The 20,347-nt window shown below is 33.8% G+C and overlaps 1 protein-coding gene across 1 annotated transcript in view; it reads right to left on the bottom strand.

Moving 5' to 3' along the window:
* The window catches only part of LOC145326647 (allatostatin-A receptor-like), a 32,544-nt gene extending 20,485 nt beyond the window's left edge, over nt 1-12,059 (bottom strand). The window contains exons 1-4 of the mRNA XM_080170015.1: nt 11,900-12,059; nt 7,001-7,082; nt 2,253-2,411; nt 1,321-1,382 (exon numbers count right to left, since the gene is read on the bottom strand). Of these exons, the coding sequence (XP_080026141.1) occupies nt 1,321-1,382; nt 2,253-2,411; nt 7,001-7,082; nt 11,900-12,003 (407 nt within the window). The 5' untranslated portion in view covers nt 12,004-12,059. The remainder of the gene's footprint in view (nt 1-1,320; nt 1,383-2,252; nt 2,412-7,000; nt 7,083-11,899) is intronic.
* Between the last annotated feature and the right edge of the window lie 8,288 nt (nt 12,060-20,347).

The raw sequence follows: 20,347 nt of genomic DNA, 5'->3' as shown, positions 1-20,347 counted from the left end.
GTTTTTTTTTTATCACATTGCATTGTATTATAGACAGCTTTCCGCGGATATTGAAATAAAAACGAAAAAATTTTCTGATTATTTAAAAAAAAAAGTTGTGGAAAACTGTCTGTAATACGATGCTATACATGATTTTTAAGTGTGACTGAGGATCGGTTCTAATCCAGCGGATATCAATCAGTTTCGAATTAATACGAGAATAGTTATTTCTCGCATAATATTATAAACGGCTTTCCGCGGATATAGAATGTACAATTATAAGTTTAAAACCAGTTTATTTTAGTCCCGAGGTGCCGAAGGCACCGGCTAAAAAAACTGGTTTTATCTTGTATTTGTACATTTTTATATTCGTAGAAAGCTGGATAATACGGACATAGTTTTTTCCGTATGGATGAGAACCGGTTTCTATCCACCGGATTCGAATGAATACGAGAAAATGTTTAACTTATAAAACCATATATATTATATATGTATATTTTTTATATTTTGGCCAAAAAGTCAGGATCTAAAGGGATAAGACAATGGCCGATAAATTCATGTACATCCTCAATAACGTTACACACTATTACCCCTTATGGAGATTACAATTGCTGGATGAAACGTTTGGACACTCAACCAAATGAACCAACAAATCAAAATTCAATAAAAGTGTCCAAGGTTGATAAGCCAACGCATAAGAAAACGTTATAATATGACTTTGTTGACTAGTGTTATAAACAGCCAAATAACCCCTCCCTCCTTGCAAAAAATATAAAATAAATCCAAATTAATCTTATAAATCTCTATTTGACAAGGTTGCTATAAAAAGATTTATCGAAAGTTAACCAAAATATAATTCAATTTTAACATAATAAACGAACATTTTTTTTTCAGAACATTCGTAGCTTTGCAACTTTGGAACTTTTGTGAAAAATATAATTAGTTGGTAAATTAAAAGATGAGTGTCCAAACCACTAATTGAAATCTGCAGAAGGGGTAATTTTGTGAAATATCAATAGGGATGTGCGAAGTAGTTCCTGGGATAATAAGTAACATACATGCGCATCCTGATACTTTAAATGTATAATAGTTATTTGACACATAGTATTATAGACAGATTTCCGCGGGTATAAAAATTAAAAATATTAAGATTAAAACAGTTTTGTTAGCCCAGAGTGTCCAAAGGGCTAACAAAACTGGTATTAATCCTAAGTTTTATTTTAATATTTGTGAAAAATTGTCTGTAATACGTTGCAATACATGATTTTTCGGTATTACTGAGAACCGGTACTAATCCAGCGGATATGAATCGGTTTAGAAGCCCTACTGTGCAAGACTAACCTGTCCCCTGACATCATGACTAGGGTGTAGATTGATACATAAGCAGTCACGTAGATTATATACTGAAAATAAATATTCATTAATTTTAAAATCATATTTTTAAAAAATATGGACTGTTCTGATATAAACTATACCTGGACTGTTCTGATCTAAACTATACCTGGACTCTTCTGACCTAAACTATACCTGGACTGTTCAACTCTAAACTATACCTGGACTGTTCTGATATTAACTTTACCTGGACTGTTCTGATCTATACAATACCTGGACTGTTCTGATCTGAACTATACCTGGACTGTTCTACACCAAATCAGCCCAAAGGGCCACGACATGATTGCATAATCCACAGCTGTGAATGAACAATTAAACTATACATGGACTGTTCTTATCTAAACTATACCTGGACTGTTCTGATCTAAACTATACCTGGACTGTTCTGATCTAAACTATACCTGGACTGTTCTGATCTTTACTATACCTTGACTGTCCATCCTAAACTATACCTGGACTGTTCAACTCTAAACTATACCTGGACTGTTTTACATTAAACTATACCTGGACTGTTCTGATAAAAACTATACATGGGCTGTTCTGATCTAAACTATACCTGGACTGTTCTGATCTGAACTATACCTGGACTGTTATACACCACACCAGCCAAAGGGCCACGACATGATTGCATAGTCCACAGCTGTGAATGGAACAACTAAACTATACCTGGACTGTTCTACACCAAACTATACCTGGACTGTTTTACACCAAACTATACCTGGACTGTTCTACACCAAACTATACCTGGACTGTTCTACACCAAACTATACCTGTACTGTTCTACACCACACCAGCCCAAAGGGCCACGACATGATTGCATAATCCACAGCTGTGAATGGAACAACTAAACTATATCTGGACTGTTCTACACCAAACTATACCTGGACTGTTCTACACCAAACCAGCCCAAATGGCCACGACATGATTGCATAATCCACAGCTGTGAATGGAACACACATGGTGATGAACAGCAGGTCAGCCACGGCCAGGTTCAGGATCAACAGATTGGTTGTGTTGCGCATCTGCGGATTTGTGCTCACCTAGGCAGCACAATTTTCTGTATTACAATGCAATGCTATACATGATTTTTCAGTATGACTAAGAACCAGTTTTAATCAAGCAAATATTATTCGGTTTGGAAGCCATACTGGAAATAAACTTTAAAAATTACAAATCTAACTCTTATTTATATAATAAACATAAGATCTACGCTTTGTGCTTTTTTACACTCACTAATGAACAATATGGATGGTCATATATAATGTTAGAGTTATGTAAGCTATTATACCATTTTATGTAATACACTAGAGGCTAAGCCCTAAGAGGCCTCTATTGACAATTGAGATCGTGGGGGCTTAAATTCGGCCCCCTGTCCTTTTTTACCTTTAAAAAGAAAAAGTAAAATTCCCCCCCCCCCCCCCCCTCCCATAAATAGTTATAAACCTTCCAAGGACCTATGATTCCTGGGACAAAAAGGTCCAACATTATTATAAACGAAGCATCTCTATGATTAAATCCTAAAAAAAGAAAGTATGTCCTTATAGAGTATGCTGTATTTACACATTTTTTTACTTATGTTTGTATTTAGTTTAGAATTACAAATTAATGTTCTGCTTATTAAGTTCTGACACTCTATAAAAGTTATTGTTCGTTTATTCTTCCTTCTGATTTTAGAGCTTCGCTTTTATGGATGTTACCATCCTTTTTTGTATTGCGCGTCTGTCTAGAATACCTTCCTTATTAGTATAACGTGGTTAATCATAGCATTTATCCAATTTCGGTCTGACCAACAAAGGGATCTAAAGGGTTAAGACAATGGCCAATAAATTGGTGTACATCCCCAATGATGATTCACAAAATTGCTCCTTGTTTAAATTACAGTTAGTCAACAAACCTATAAAAACTCATTTAAAGTGCCCGAAGATGTTAGTTAACGAATAAGAAAACATTATTATAAGACTTTGGGGACCAGTGTAATAAACTGCCCAATGTCCCTTCCCTCCCTGTGACCAACTACTTACAAACATACCACAAACAATCAAATATTTAGTAGAAATACTCAGGGAGTAAGGAAGGGGACAATGGATCGAATATTCACTTTTTAAGAGTCTCAGACTTTGGGTACTGGTTTAATGGGAATGTGCACGAATTCAGCAGGTTCTGCCTGACTTTGGGTACTAGCGCATCAATGCCCCGCTAACTAGCTGAGTTAGTTTTGAATATAGCAGACAGAAAAATTTGTATTAGATGGCTGGTTTTAACAAATATTTTTACCAAGAAAATGTCATTTCATGTATAGAAACAAAACTGTGATATTTATGTATTAAACAATCTAAGAACCCCTTGAATTTAAGTGTCAGTTAAAAATATATGGGAAGGGTTGATGAAGTTCTAAACACGATTTTTCTAGTGATTAATTACAGAATGTTTACTTCATTGTGATGTATTGGTAATTTAATTTTCAAGTAAATGATTTTTTTCTTAGAACTAATTTTGTTCTATATTATATTACCATGATCCCTTTACAATTTTGGTCAAATTTTTGGATAAATCTGGTTTTCATTACTTTTCATCGAAAACTCTTGAATTGAATTAATTTCCCATTGTCCCCTCCCTTACTCCCTTAGAAATACTACTATTAATAACTAGTATTATTGGATTTAGTATTTACGTGGATATTATGACAGGGAAAATTTATCCATTTATCCATTGCTAATATAGACCTCATTTATTGGTCATTTTGTTCATCCAGTAGGATGGGCGAGGATTGAGTAAAGTAGCCAGCTGTGAGCATCGCTTTATAAGAGTACACGAAAATCTGGTGCAACATCCAATCAATAAAATATCAATTCTGACCAACTATACTGTACTTACATTACAAACAATCATATATTTAGAAGAAAAACTACTATTAATGACTAGAATTAATGGATTTAGTATTTACGTGGATATTATGACAGAGGAAAAAATTGTCATCAATCTAGAATGCAAGACCTCATTTATTGGTGACTTCCAGTAGGGGGGGAAAGGATGGGATAAATAAGTGGATAGGTGTATAGCCAGCTGCGAGTTTCAATTTATTAGAGTACAAGAAAATCTGGTGCAACATCCAAGTAGTAATAAATCGATTGGTTCAACTCTAAATATAAGGGGGGGGTTTTTTAATGCAACCATCTCGTAATCGGTGAGCAAATGGCACTTAGAATTCGAATTTCGATCTGAACTTTTGCATGAGTAATCCTTGGTAGGTCTATTTTCCCTAAATCGAACAAAAAGTTGGAAAAACAACAGCTGGCGGCTCAGCCGTTTAGCCGTTTTTTGCCTATTTTCAGGGTAAATCCATCATCAATTACGTAGGAATCAACTTTTTAAAACATATTTTTGGTTTAATTCATGTTAAATGATAGCAATAACCATTTTTAAAACTTCTAGTACCAATAGCTACCGTCTAGAACCGTTTAAAAGCGTTTTGGAGTGGAATAGAATATTATGTGGAGATAGGTTTCGTGACTAATTTGCAATTTAGATATCCAAAAAATGGCAAAACGGCTGAGCCGCCAGCCGTTAGCCGTTACTTTTCCAACTTTTTGTTCGATTTAGGGATAATAGACCTACCAAGGATTACTCATGTAAAATTTCAGATGGAAATTCGAATTCTAAGTGCCATTTGCTCACTGATTACGAGATGGTTGCATTAAAAAAAAACCCCTTTTTTTCATTGTGTCTCGTTATGAAACGTACAGGAACAGTATATATACTCTAAACTAAAATTCCTTTAACTTTGTTAATAAGTTAACATAATGTTTCAGTTCTAGAGCATCGTAATTTTTTTGTAACAAAATACAGTTCCTCTTTTATAAGTAACTAGCGGCTTCGCCTTTAGCCTCTAGGGGCTTTGCCCCAAGAGGTATAATTAAATATTCTATTACCTACCCAGCCGAAAAAAATACAAACGAATCGCAAATTTTCCCGAATAAATGGCGAATTCGCAAAATTCGTAAAAAAAATGAGAGGGGATTTTTTGGGGGGAGGGTTGGAGGTGTCCCACCCCCCAAGAAAATAGCCTAAAACCACCACAGGACCAAAAGGTATATTCCCTGAAGAGTAGAATCCGATTGGTTCGGTGGTTACCGAGATCTTAAGGGACAAGCGGACGGACAGACAGACAGATAGACATTATCTTCTACTTTGTATTATAGATATAGTTTTCTGAATCTTAAGGTTAAAATATTGAACATATTAATGTATCCATATGCTTCAAATAGGTATTGGGATGATTTTAGGCTATTTTTTACCCTTACCGCACCCTCGAATACATAAAACCCTAGATTCTACGACGCAACCGCTAGTATTTTTATAGGGATTTAACAATGGATATAGACTACGTGGTTATATTAACAGTGAAATATTTGTTGTCAATTTAGATTGCTAATTTTGACCTCATTTATGGTCAGTTCGTTCATCCCGTAGGATGGTAGGGGATTGGATAAAGGTGGTTGATGGTGTTTTTATTATTCTAGCCAGATGCGAGTGTCACTTTATTACAGTACATGAAAATCTGGTTTAACATCCAAGAAATAATATATCCATTACTTAACCATAATTCTGACTACTAAACCATTCGGCGAATTTTAAATTTTTATTTTTATTTTGAACTTTATATTAGCTTTAAGGGAGAGGACAATTGGCGTAAAAATAATCTCCCCATCCTATTTCATACTCTTATATTAAATATTTTTGTCATTAGAAAATGAATATAATCCTATCATGAAAAGATTTTTAATTTTCTCTCTAAATAATGACTGAATAAATTCAGCTTTAACTGGCGTAGATCAAAAAAGTTATTTCAGAAAGTTAATAATTTCAATGAAATGTTATTAATTAAATTATTTTTTCTTGACTTAATTAGGTCAAATTATTGTATATAGTACGATTAACATGTTGAAAGTAAACCAATTAAAAATTATATCATATAAAATTATTCAGATGTATGAAAATAAGATTATGCTTACAATTGCGCCCCTAGCTTTATAACCAATTTAATCTTGACAAAAAAAGGGGGGGAGGGGTCGTTTGTTTAATTATTAATTTAGGTCAGGGTTGAAATTTATTTAAAAATAAGAACTGGCTCTTATCTCAAATTCATCTAAATATAATGATCATAATAGGCTGACTAACCGACAAAATTAGTTGATTTGTAGATCAGCTTCGCTACTTTAAACAAAGACTTACTGCTATAACTAGAATATTTTCTACGAGACCAACAGTCGATATGTTTAATTGATTATACAGACTCTTTGCTTTTATAACACTGTACCTTGTTTTAATAGGAATTAGCATTTCAACTGAATAGAATTATTATCACCTAACTGTTTTCAAAAACGTTAAAAATCAAAATGATTTAAATAGAATTACGGATATTCTGGGAACGATTATAGAGCTGCTACGCTAAATAGTAAAACTTCTATAGAAATCACCAGTTTGTGGAAGAGTTGGAAATCTCTAGGACAATTCTATCATGCCAAAATTAACACTGAGAGCTATCCTTTACGGATAAACGGACATATGGACGAAAGGATCGACACTTATTATCATAGAAAGCTTCGCTACTAAAGAAGAACGTACTTACCACCGCAATAACTAGAATATTTCCAATGAGACCAACAGTCAAAATTATTCCAAAGGTGACAGGTACAATTATTTGAGTCAACCTACAAAAAAAATATAATCGAACATGATACACAAAATATACAAATGATACACAAAATTACCCTTTATGTAGATTACAATTATTGGTATGAAACACTGAACTTAATGATCAAAACAATCAAAATAGAGCCAGTGAATCAGATCACATTTAGAGGGGTTCGACTTTTTTTTACAAACTTTTGAGCGTTCTGTGCAGCCATGTTTATTACATGTTTCTGGGGGTACATACAGACAGTCAGACAGACATCCTATTACTTTCATGCATTTCTGTTTATTTATGGATTAATATATAGTATGGATCAACTGCAGTTCACGGTAAAATATTCCTGGTAACGAATATTTCCAAAAATCTATGAATTTTAAAGGCTGCTAACTGCCAAACGGCTGAACGTACAGATCATGTCCGCACACTGTTTTAAGCGGCATAAGAAGACCTACAAATAATGCATAATTATCTCACAGTGCAGAGAAATGCGCGAAAAAGACCTATTTTAAGCGTTTTTTCTTCAATGAAGTTTTCCCTGTGCATCATTGTATCTTGGCTATTCCAGATTATATGTGACCTTCTTATGCCGCTTAAAATGAAAACCTGCTGTAAGATCCAAGTAATAATACATTGTGTTTTTTTTATGAGAACTTTTTTGAAAGCAGTTATGCTTCACTTTTAGTTATCAGAATTTAAATATAGAACAACAACAAAATATTTCAGTTTTTATTTAAAAAGTACAGTAAAATCTAAAATTCCAAACTTAGGTGTCAACATCTAATAATGGTTTCAGCGCATTTTCTTATACTCAAATTTTCTACCCGTTTTGCAAGAAAAAATTGGATTTTCAGTAGTCGACTTTGGGGGGCTCAGTACTCCCTCCCAGGTTGAGGTATGACCTTCAAACTTTTATATGTTCTAGTGCATGTCCCCAATAGTATCTGTATCAATTTTTATCTCTATATCTCAACTTTGAAGCGTTTTGCAGCCATTCTTGCAAAAGGTAGAAGATTTGAGCATAAGAAAAAATCCCTAAAACTATTTTTAGATGTTGACACCTAAGTTTTGAATTTTAGATTTTATTGTACTTTTAAATAAAAACTAAAATATTTTTGTTGTTGTTCCACTAATGGTCTTAAAAAACGAAGAAAATAAGCCATTAATCAATAAATTTTGATAACTATAAATAGAGTAAAACTGCTTTCAAAAAAGTTCTAATAAAAACAAGGATGACAACATCCATAAAAGCGAAGCCATAAACGGTAAAACAAACGGACATTAACAATTGTATAGTGTCGAAACTGAAAAATCAGAATAAGAGTCGAAGCAAAATTGTGAGTAAATTTGTTGAAAAACTTCTTGATACAGGAGAATGTTTATGGACATACTTACATCTTTATTATAGAGTTGCGTTGCTTATAATATTGTACTTTGTTGTCCTAGGAATCAGTATACCAAAAATCAAAACAATCGGATAATTAGATCCCACAAAAATTTGTTGTTAAAAATGTAAAAAATCAACATGTTTAAAATGGACGTATGGACATTCTGTTAATGATTATAGAGTTGCTACGCTTTCTAAGTCGTACCTAACTGCTACAGGAATCACCATGCAAAATTTAGGACAATTCTAACATACCTATTAATGAAAAAAGCTATCCATCTCAGACGTTAGGACGGACGGACGGACCGACCCTAATTATAGAAAAGCTACACTTTTAAAAACACACTGTATATCCATTACTACAAAGCATGGGTACGATGAAAGTGGAATTACAAAATAAACTTTCTTGAATGAGATACATTTATCTACAATAAGCACCTTTTTAGATGGTTATTGCTTTTTTGGCAGTTAGATTGATTGAGATACATTTAGTCAGGGAAAGGGAACAATATTGTAAACAACATATGGTCGGACACAGGAATCTAAAGGGATAAGACGATGGCCGATAAATTTATATTCATCCCCAATGGTGATACACGAAATTATTCTTCGTATAGATTACAATTAGTGGTTGAATTGTTTGGACACTCATTTTAATGAACCAACAAATGAAAATTTTATGTAATTACCCAAAGTTGTTAAGCCAACGAATGAGAAAACGATTTTATAAAACTTTGCGAATTAATGATTATACCTTTCAAACTTTGAATACCATCATTTCACCTCTCTCAAAAATTTTAAAAATACTTTAGGATTGCCCCCCTTCAAACCTTTTAAACCACTCAATTTGCCCCCCCCCCCCCCTCACAAAATCAGAATTGATGTTATAATTCATTTTTTTACTTTCCGTGGAAACAACTATTAGAAAAGAAAAAAAACATCAACAAAACAAAGATTACCATTTAAAACATCTAAATATAGCCAAAACTTACAGAATATGTAAAACATTTTGTTATGTAACCTTTTTTTCTTTCTGCTTTCAATGTATCCACAGCTTCTATTGTTTATCACAAAAGTGGTGATACAAAATACCCCCAAAAAATAAGTAGAAGGGATATATCAATAATTGGATGTTACACCAGATTTTCTTGTTCTCTAATGAAGTGAAACTTGCAACGGTTACCCCATCCCCTCCACTAATACTCGATGAACTAATAACTGACCATAACTGACGCCTCAATTTTGCTCACCTCTGAATATATACATATGCAATATGTTTTTTTATTTGTGAATTTTGTATCCCCTCCATTAAACTTTTGTCTGCGTATTGACGAAGTTGGCAGCCAAATGGACAAATTGACCTTATCAACATTTTTTCACAACAAACCACACTCCAAGAAAGATATTTTTCCTTTAATTTCTTCAAAAAGCCATGTCTATAACACTATTTAAAATACAAAGTAGAATGATGTCTGTCCGTCCGTCCCTTAAGATCTCGATAACTACTAAACCGATCGGATTCTACTCTTCCGGGAATATACCTACTGGTCCTGTGGTGGCTTTAGGCTATAGTTCTTAGGGGGTTGAGACACCCTCAACCCCCCCCCCCATAAAACAGAAAAAAAGTAGTGGGGGTACCTAATTTTTTAAGTACGGAAGGATCTCACAAACCGCTGAACCAATATGGTTCTCCTTTTCATTGTAGATTCTCATAGTTCCTGAGAAGGTTCATAACTACTTTGGGGGAGGATACCACCACCATCCCAAGAGAAATCGAGACTAAATCGTAAATATACAGAATAAAAGTACTTTAGAACACTCAAATGGCACGTAATAAATTACTGAAATGCAGGTTTAAAAATTGGTTGGTCCACAAAATGTGTCATAACTTTTGGTAAAGTGAGTTTTTATAGTGGTGCCAAATGGTTGGTTAGACATTGAGAAAGTCAGACAAGCATATAAAAAGACGCAGCAACAACTAAACACAAGGACGCGACTGCGTCCATTGTTAGCGAAACTTTGTGAAAAATATGACAAGTATTGCTCGTGTTTACCTTAAAAATCTCAGATATTAAAAATAAATCAGGGGAAAGTGAATAAAGGGAAATATCATATAGCCTTCATGCATTTGGTTGAGAAAAATGGCGAAGAAAAAGGGTATTCAAATGCAGAAAAATACAATAATGCTAGCAACAATTTTAACATTGAAATGAAAAGAAATTATATGTCCTTTTCTATAAATTACAGGCAAAAAAAAGCCAATCAGACCAACACTTTAGCTTTACTCATAGAGTATCTTCGCTGATGAGAAAATAGTTATTTCTCGTATCGTATTATAAACGGCTTTCCGCGGATATAGATTGTACAATTATAAGATTAAAACTAGTTTTTTTTTAGCCCTGAGGTGCCGGAAAAACTGGTTTTAATCTTATGGTTGTACATCTCTTTATTCGTAGAAAACTGGATATAATACGATGCTAGACATATTTTTTTCGTATGGATGAGAACCGGTTCCTATCCACCGGATTCGAATGAATACGAGACCAACACTTTAGTTTTACTCATAGAGTATCTTCGCGGATGAGAAAAAAAAACTTTCTGGATTATATCTCCTTCATACTGAATTATTATGACAGACATTCTATTATGACAGACATACAGTATTGTCTGTCATATCAGAGGAGGAGGGGACAATGGGATGTTCATTACACTAGTCCCCAAAGTTTTATAATAACCTTTTTTTATTCGTTATCTCAACAACTTTGGGGACTTTTTATTGGTTGATTCATGTAAATAGTTGAGTGTTTAAACGTTTCAACCATTAATTTTAATCTACGGAATGAATTTCACTGGGAATGTACATCAATTTATCGGCCATTGTCTTATCCCTATAGATCCCTGATTTCTGTCATAAACAATCTTATTAGGATAGAATGAATACATGAAAAGTACAATACGGATAAATATCAACAATCAGGGCTCAGTAATTTTTGTCATAAATTTACTTGTCATAAATATATTTGTCATAAAAGTACACTTGTCTTAAAAACATTTGTAATTGGAGGAGAATTGAAGGGCAGAAAAAAAATAATACCCAGACGATTTTTTTTGTAAAAACCTTACTACTTTATCAAAAGAACTAGCGGCTACGCCCCTAAAGGCCTCTAGGGGCACTTGAGGAGGGAGGAATTTAATTGGATAACCCAATTTCTTAATTTAGATTTGAAAGCAAAAGTAATCTACGGGTGATTTCTTTTGGGAGGGTGGTGGTACCCTCCCTCAAATAGTTTTAAACCTTCCCAGGACCTAAGAGAAGCTACACTGTTATGGAGAACTCGATCGGTTTAGCGGTTAGCGAGATCCTTTGTAACAAACAAACAGACAAACAAACAGACAGACAGACAGACATCATTCTACTTTGTATTATAGGTAAAAATGACTATTCGTACCTTCTAATTTTCTCCTCCTCCATTTCAGTAAAATTCATGTTCATAGAATCAGCTGACACATTGTGGAACATATGCTCCTCTATTGTGCCAAGTTCCACCTCCATTTTATAAACTTTACGTAGATCACTCTAGGTTTTATGCTATTTTGTTCTTGCTTTCTGAAAGAATATTAGAATTGGCATTTTGTTTAGAATTGTCTATGCACCCTAGCCTAAGCCTATTTGATAAATAAATAAGGATGACAACATCCATAAGTCACAGTTACGATTTCGATTTAAATAGCATTGATGATTTCTTAAAATCAGTGGCAGAAATATATCATCGTTAATAATCACAAAACCTTTCTCAGATAATTTTATATTTTTCATATCGATATTAATCTAATGTACAAAGTATATTACATACTGGATGCTCGTTAGTCATCCGTGTATCTTGTATAGCAACCGAGAAAATTACATTTACCCCATAGCGTTGCTGACGGATGGGCAGACAAAGATTGCAATAAAATCGTAGTAGAGAACAAAAAATCTTTATTCTATTTAATAATCTAGGGCTTTGTTAGAGTCAAAGTAACATTATTTTCTTATTAAGCATATAATCCTTATACATAGCAGTTTTATTTCGGTAACTGATGAATTAATATAGTTTCTTTTTTTACAGTAAAGCGATGGTTGTAACTATTTATTTTTCTTGCTTTTTATATTATAAATCCATTCTCTTTTGGGGAGTGGTAACTTGCCTCTCCCTTTTCTTTTAATTAGTGCCCCTTGACGCCTAAAAGGGCGTGATTGCTACTACTCATTAAAACAAGTGCCACTAAACAAAACATTGATCCCTATAACAAAATTTGCCTTTGTATCTATTGACTCTTAACGCTTTAATTAAAAGCGAAGCTTTTCTATAATTAGGGTCCGTTCGTCCGTCCGTAACGGATAGATTTTTTCGTTAATTTAAAAATGTTAGAATTGTCCTATCTATTTCAAATTTTGCATAGTGATTTCTTTAGTAATTAGATACGATTTAGAAAGCGTCGCAACTCTATAATCATTACAAAAATGTCCGTACGTTCAATTTAAACATGTTGATTTTTTTCCTTTTTTAACAACAAATTTTTATGTGATCTAATCATCCGATTGATCTGATTTTTGGTATATTGATTCCTAGGACAACAAAGTATAATGTTATTAGCGAAGCAACTCTATAATCAAGTCCTACAAATGTAAGTATGTCCATAAACATAATCCTGTATAAAGCAGTTTTTAAACAAATTTACTTACAACTTTGCTTCGACTCTTATACATTTATATTCTGATTATTCAGTTCTGACACTATATAAGTGTTAATGTCCGTTTGTCCTACTGTTTCAGTGCTTCGCTTTTATGAATGTTGTCATCCTTATTTTTATTTAGTCCATATCTATCTGAACAGTACTAATTGTATAAATAGATATCTATGTATAAAGGGATGGTTGATGCCTCTTTTATTTGAAACATCGCAAAGTTTCCTTAAATGTTAAGAGTTAGTATTTATTCAAATGCGCTTATTAAGTCAGACTGTTCTTAATTATAACCATTTCATATATATATTTGGTCATAGTTATAAACAGTTTGACTTAATAAGCGCATTTAACTAAAACGTTACACACAACTTAACGAAAAATACGCGACAAAAAATTACTCTCTTTAAGACCTTTCTTCTTTGACAAATAAGTGAATAAGTTAATATTAAATAGACGCAGCCGTAGACACACAGAATTAGAACATAGAGACAAAGGTCGACATAGGGCTGATGATCGGTATTATAAGATCAATACTAAAAGTGTTCACTACGACTGTTAAAAAAATCTATAATTTACAATAGTTATTTATCGCATCGTGTTATAAACATCTTTCCGCGGATATTACAAAATTAAAACCATTTTTTAGCCCCGAGGGACCAAAGGCCCGGGCTGCAACACCAAACAAATATTAAGATTATTATTGTAGAAAATTTATGTAATACAACACGCTACTTAATATTGTTTGTTCAGCATAACTTAGAACCGATTCTAATCCAGCAGATTTTAATTGGTTTAGAAGCTATACTGGAAATTCTATTTTCTTTCCATTTATTCTAGTCTGTACTTATAAGTATTTATATCCTGGCTTAATTAGAATTAATTACCTTATCTTATCATCCATTAATTTTATTAACAAGGATGACAACATCAATATAAGTAGCGAGCGAAGCACAAGTAATCATGGATGGGCATATGACGGAAGATTTAAAGAGCATTTGTTAGAATCAAGATTAGATTTATTGGAGAAAAAATCACGAAAAATTACTCGTGTATTTTTTTAATTTTAACATTTATATTTTGTAACAAAATATTTAGTCGTCTATCTCGAAAAGTAGATGCAAAAATCACATTTCCCCCATAGCGTTAAAGACTGACTGACGAACGGAATTATGGACAGACAATTATAGAATTATAGAGTAGCTTTGCCACTAATAAGTATAAGTATCCCGATAATATTATAGTTGGATGTGTATTTGTCTCGCTCATTTGTGGACTTGTAGTGATTCTTTGAGCATGTTTTAAGCTATTTTCAAGAAAGGTCTTTCAATCCAACACCGTCTATTATAAAATGATTTTACTACAAAAAGTGAAACTTTATCCAGTAGGAGGAGAGGGGATGTGATGTGGTAATGGGAGTGGATTGGTGGTAACGTTTTTTTAGCCAGCTACAGGTATCACATAGAATTACTGAACATCTGGTGCAACAACCAAGTAATAATGTATTAATTAAAATTGTTATGCATCCATTTATTCCATATAATACTATCAGCAGTTTACAGTGTATCGAGGAAATCTAATTAATACAAATTATCCTATTATATACCAGTAAATGTTTCTTGACTAAATGGATATAATATATGTGGATATATTGACAGGTGAACAGCTGTTATTATAGAACTCATTTATTTATTAGTTCGTACATCAGGTAGGAGGGAAGTGGATGTGGTAATGGGGGTAGATTGGGGGTATCGTTTTATTAGCCAGCTGCGAGTATCATTTTATTAGAGTATATGGAAAGCCATGGTGCAACATCCAAGTAATTATATAAAATAGATTCTTGCTTAAAATCTTACATGCCGTTTAACCGCTGACGTTCTGGAAAACCCCAAACTGTCCAGATTTGAGCAAGACGATTCCAGTGACGTCATATACGTTTCGGGAAAGAAAAAGGGAAGGGGGGAAGAAAATCTCCTTAAATATATGACGTCACAGGAATCGTCTTGCTCAAATCTGGACAGTTTGGGGTTTGTCACGTTCTGAATTTTAGGGTAGCTTAACATGGGTCACAGGATGTTCTTTTTTAATTGGAATGATTTAGGCCGACCCTGCTAATCCCTTCGAACAGATTCCCTAGTTACTAAGGCGCAGCCGATAGTACAAAATTATTTTACTCTAAGTGCAGAAATTCATTTTAAAAGTTCTGATGGTATTTTAAGTTTAATTTTATTCATCTTCTGATATGTATCTAAAAGAATAAATTTTCTCATTTAAAAAACTGAAGAAGTTAATCTATTTCATCAAAATAATTTCGTAATGGAACCAAATAAATGAAATAGTATTTTAAAACGGACAATCAAATGTATAATAAGCTAAATTTCAGTAAAGCATTTTAATTATAAAGTATAATTAAACATAAAAATAACAAAATTATTAATAAGCCATTAATCTTTAACAACTTTATAATTAACTAGCGGCTTCGCCCCTTTTTTTGGGGGGGTGGGGTATTTTTCATTTTTTAGGGGGATTGGGGGTGTCCCACCCCCCAAGAACATAGTTATAAACCTTCCCGGAACCTATGAGAAGCTACCCTGTAAAGGAGAACCCGATCGGTTCAGCGGTTAGCGAGATCCTTCGCTACAAACAAACAGACAGACATCGTTCTACTTTGTATTATAGATAATTATTAGTAGTGCTGCGTGCACAGGGTTGGTAAACTTTGATGGGTATAAAAAAAGGGAAGTTAAGCCATCCCAAATTTAATATTGAGTGGAGCTGGAGACTACTGCCAGAGAGAAAGAGAGAGGGGACAACGGGCTTATTACACTAGTCCCCAAAGTTTTATTATAACGTTTTCCTATTCGTTGGCCTAAAACTTTTTTTGACTTTTACTGAACTTTGCTTGGTTGTTTCATTGAGTTGAGTGTTCAATTGTTTCGACAAATATTTTTCATCACAAGAAGGGGTATTTTTTTACACGTCAATTTATCGGCCATTGTCTTATCCCTTTAGATCCCTGGACTACTGCACAACTATTCTACACGACAATGGATGAATAATCTTAATAAGTTTCTACTTTCGGAAGGTAGAAAAAAATCACCCAATATCTCAAAAAATGTTCTTCAATTAATTCCTTAAATATCCAGAAAAAAAAGTTTTCAAATTAAAAGTTAAAGAATTACTTTTCAAAAATGGCTTATAAACATAATAATATCCGGTATCTGGTTCTGAGCTATACTGAAAAACCATGTATCGTATCGTATTATGGACATTTTTCATTTTACTATCCGCAAGAAGCTAATTATCGTATTTTAATCAGCTTTCCACGAATATGAAAATGAAATATTTGTAGAAAATTTTAATGTAATACGATGCTATACATTAGTTTTCAGTATGGCTAAGAACAAGTTATTCCAGCGGATAATAATGAGTTTCGAAGCCATACTAGAAATAACTATTGTTGCGTAATTTTATATAATAATGGTTCTAACATTGCACAGATCAGCACCCAACTAAAATAATTTTTGGTAGGCTCCCCAGAGAAATGTAACGGAGAAATTCAGAGAAGAAGAAAGAGACAGACAGACAGAGAGAGAGAGAGAGAGAGAGAAAGAGAAAGAGAGGGAGGAAGGGAGAGAGAGAGAACGAGAGAGAATTTGACAAAAGTAAAGATCGGAAAAAGAGCTTTACTCTGAACCTTAAAATGATCAGCGTAAAATTTATGATTCGGCCTCTTCGTAATTTAAAGGGTAACGTACTGAATTAAGGAATATAGAATAAGTGGATATATTGACATTAGAGTAAAACACTAGAGTTAGAAAGGGATAAATAACTGTATCTCCCCATCACAACCACCTTGTGCATTGTGCAACCTGTCTATTGGGTCATTGAAAATCAACCAATGGTGTCGCTTATATTAACACAGCCAAGAAGCACAAAATAATTTAGAAGCAGACGAAAGAGGTCTTTGAAAAAGGAAGGGAGGTAGATGTCTGTATATACATCTATACTATAGATCTGTTATATTGACAGTAGAAAAATTGCCGTCAGTTTAGCTTGCTAAAATGGTAATCATTTATGGGTCAGTAGGAGGGGAGGGGATGAGGTAAAGTGAATGTATTGGGGTATCAATATTTTAGCCTAGTTGGAGTTTAGAATACATAAAAATCTGGTTCAAATAACTACAGGGTCATTCAAGAGAAATGATTTTTTAAAAACTTATCTACGCATAGAAAAAAAAACAATTATATAAAATGCTTATTTTTGAAGATTTATGTATTTAGAATTATCATAAGCTTTAGTTTTTGGATATTTAAGAACCATTCCTGTGCTACTTATAGGAAAAGAGCTACGTGGTAAAATGTCCCAACTGACTTAAAACTTTCCAACCTTTTCTCACATTTTCAACATAGCTCCTAAACTACAAATAGCACAAAAATGGTACTTATATTTCCAAAAACTAGAGCTCATGACGATTCTAATGGTATGCATAATATTTTTCTACTGTGTAAGTTATTATTTCAACTGGTCTGCTGAAATTAAAGGTATTGGGAGAAAAAGTCCTAAAGCTCTAAAATCATAAGGAAGGACAAACCAACATACTTTCATTTCAAAGATTTGATTATAAAGATGCTTCGCTTGTAAAATTGTATATTGATTTTAAAAATTAGAAGAGCAGGATAATTATATCTTGTAAAAAGTTGTTGTTAAAAAGTTTTGAAAGGACGTACGGACTTTCTGATAACGATTACAGAGTCGGGGAATGGTCCCTTTCGTGACAATGCCTCTTAAGGTTCATTTAATTGTATTTTTACAGTAGGTTTTCTCATATTTCTAGCCCCTGCGAGGGGGCTCTAACCCTGCGGGGCAATCATCTAACCTAACCTAAAATAACCTATCTAAAGCTACAGTGAAAATAAGACGAAACGCCCCTTATGAGTACATCATTAAGCAAGGTTTGGTTCAGAAATAAGATCTCGTTATGTATTTTGTCCTCATAGAATATCCTATAAAAGACAAGAAGCTTCACTGTAAAGAAGAAACTTATCGGGTCAGCGGTTAGCGAGATCATTCTTTACAGACAAATAAAGCTTCTACTCTATATAATAGGATGTCTCAATCTAGAGACGAAACCATTCAAAAAAAAATTAATGAAACCTATAAATTAGAACGTGTGAAGTAAACCTAACTCATAACAAATATTTTATTTCTGCACGAAAAAATAAAAGACAAAGTGACGTACATAACAGACAATAACTATACAGAAAGGCTTCGCTTTTAAAAGAGTAGTGAAATAAAAGGTTTCGTGATTAATAAATCTCAATAAATTTTATCTCTTTTTCTCGTATTCATTCGAATCCGGTGGATAGGAACCGGTTCTCATCCATACGAAAAAACTATGTCTAGCATCGTATTATATCCAGTTTTCTACGAATATAGAAATTTACAATAATAAGATTAAAACTAGTTTTTTTAGCCCGTGCCTTCGGCATCTCGGGGCTAAAAAAACTAGTTTTAATCTTATAACTGTACATTCTATATCCGCGGAAAGCCGTTTATAATATGATACGAGAAATAACTATTCTAGTATGGCTTTAAAATTAGAACTGGTTCTCAGCCACACTAAAAAATCCTGTATAGCATCGTGTTACAGACAATATTCCAGAGATATTGAAATAAAAATAAAAAGTATTAAGGCTTTTTGGGACGGAAGCCTAATATCTCGGGAATTGCTGGTCTAAATGGGTTGTAGGATGGTTTAATGTTATTCTCCCTGACTCCATCCCCTCCATCCACAGAGGCTAGGGACGAAGCAACTAGTGAAAATAAAATTATTCTATGTGGACAATAAAGAAAGACGGGCGCAATGTCTTCATAATTTCCTTCAAGGATTAATCATAGTCATACAAACTAAGTTCAAGGATTTAAAGGAATAAGACATTTGCATTGGCCCAAAAATTTATGTACATCCCCAATGATTATACATAAAACTAACCCTTCTTAGATTAGTGGTTGTGAAACGTTTAGACAATCAGCTCTTTAAAAAATTCTCAAAGTTGTCAAGGTAATGAACAAGAAAAAGTTATTATAAAAATTTGGGGACTATTAAAAAAAACAGCCCTATGTCCCCTGCTCCCTGCTCAGTTTACATTATCATTCATGAAACAAGTGATGTACAGAGGGTTTTGTCAGGGGGTGCGCGGAGCACACCAGAAAATATTGACACCTCATTTAAACCAAAGGGGGGGGGGTGTATTATAGACTACAAGACTGTATTTTTAATGTTGTTGGGGTGGTTACATACCCATGGGTTTACACCCACACTCTTAAAAATAAAATAAAAGTGTTCGTGTATTTGTATACTAGCGGCTACGCCCCCCTAAAGGCCTCTAGAGGCACTTTAGGAAAGTCGAAATTTTTAACCCAAATTTATTATTTTAGATTTTAAAAGAAAAAGTAAAAAAAATTTGGGGGGGGATTTTTTTTTTGGGGGGGGGTAGTCACCCCTTTACGCCCCCCCCCCCCATTGGACGTCTATGCATACAAACTAAGTTCAGGGATCTTGCTATGGGCGATTTCTCTTGGGAGGGTGGTGTTACCCGCCCCCAAAATAGTTATAAACCTTTCCGGGACCTATGAGAAGCTACCTTGTTAAGGAGAACCCGATCGGTACAAACACAGAGACAAACAGACATCCTGTTACTTTAGTATAAGGATTGACGCGCGAAAAGCGCAATTTTTTACACCCCATAAGATTTAAGTGGAATGTGGCAGTAAACTTGACACTCCTCTTGGATGTATACCTAGGGGAGTGAATCCACCCCCTTTAATTTTGCCAGTAATTTGGATACAACCCCCTTTTATCCTTCTTCTGTACACCTCTGGATGACAACATCCACAACAGCAAGACTCAACAAATCGACAAACAGTGCAGTGCAGTGGGACAAACATGTACACCTAATCGCATATAAAAATACTAGCGGTTACCCTCCTAGAGGCATTTAGGTGTCATTGATTGGATAGGGGGGGGGGGGGGCACCCCAATTTCGATTATAGTTAAAAAGTAAAGAAAGAAAAAATATTTTCGAGGTTAGTTTTTCTACGGGTGATTTCTCTTAGGAGGGTGGTAGCACACTCCTCTAAAATAGTTTTACATCTCTCCAGGACCAATG

The sequence above is a fragment of the Acartia tonsa genome, chromosome 8 (assembly GCF_053477335.1).
Source record: "Acartia tonsa isolate MP-2025a chromosome 8, ASM5347733v1, whole genome shotgun sequence".
Lineage (NCBI taxonomy): Eukaryota > Metazoa > Arthropoda > Copepoda > Calanoida > Acartiidae > Acartia > Acartia tonsa.
The sequence above is the reverse complement of the archived record's forward strand: the minus strand, read 5'-3'. Positions and strand labels throughout refer to the sequence as shown.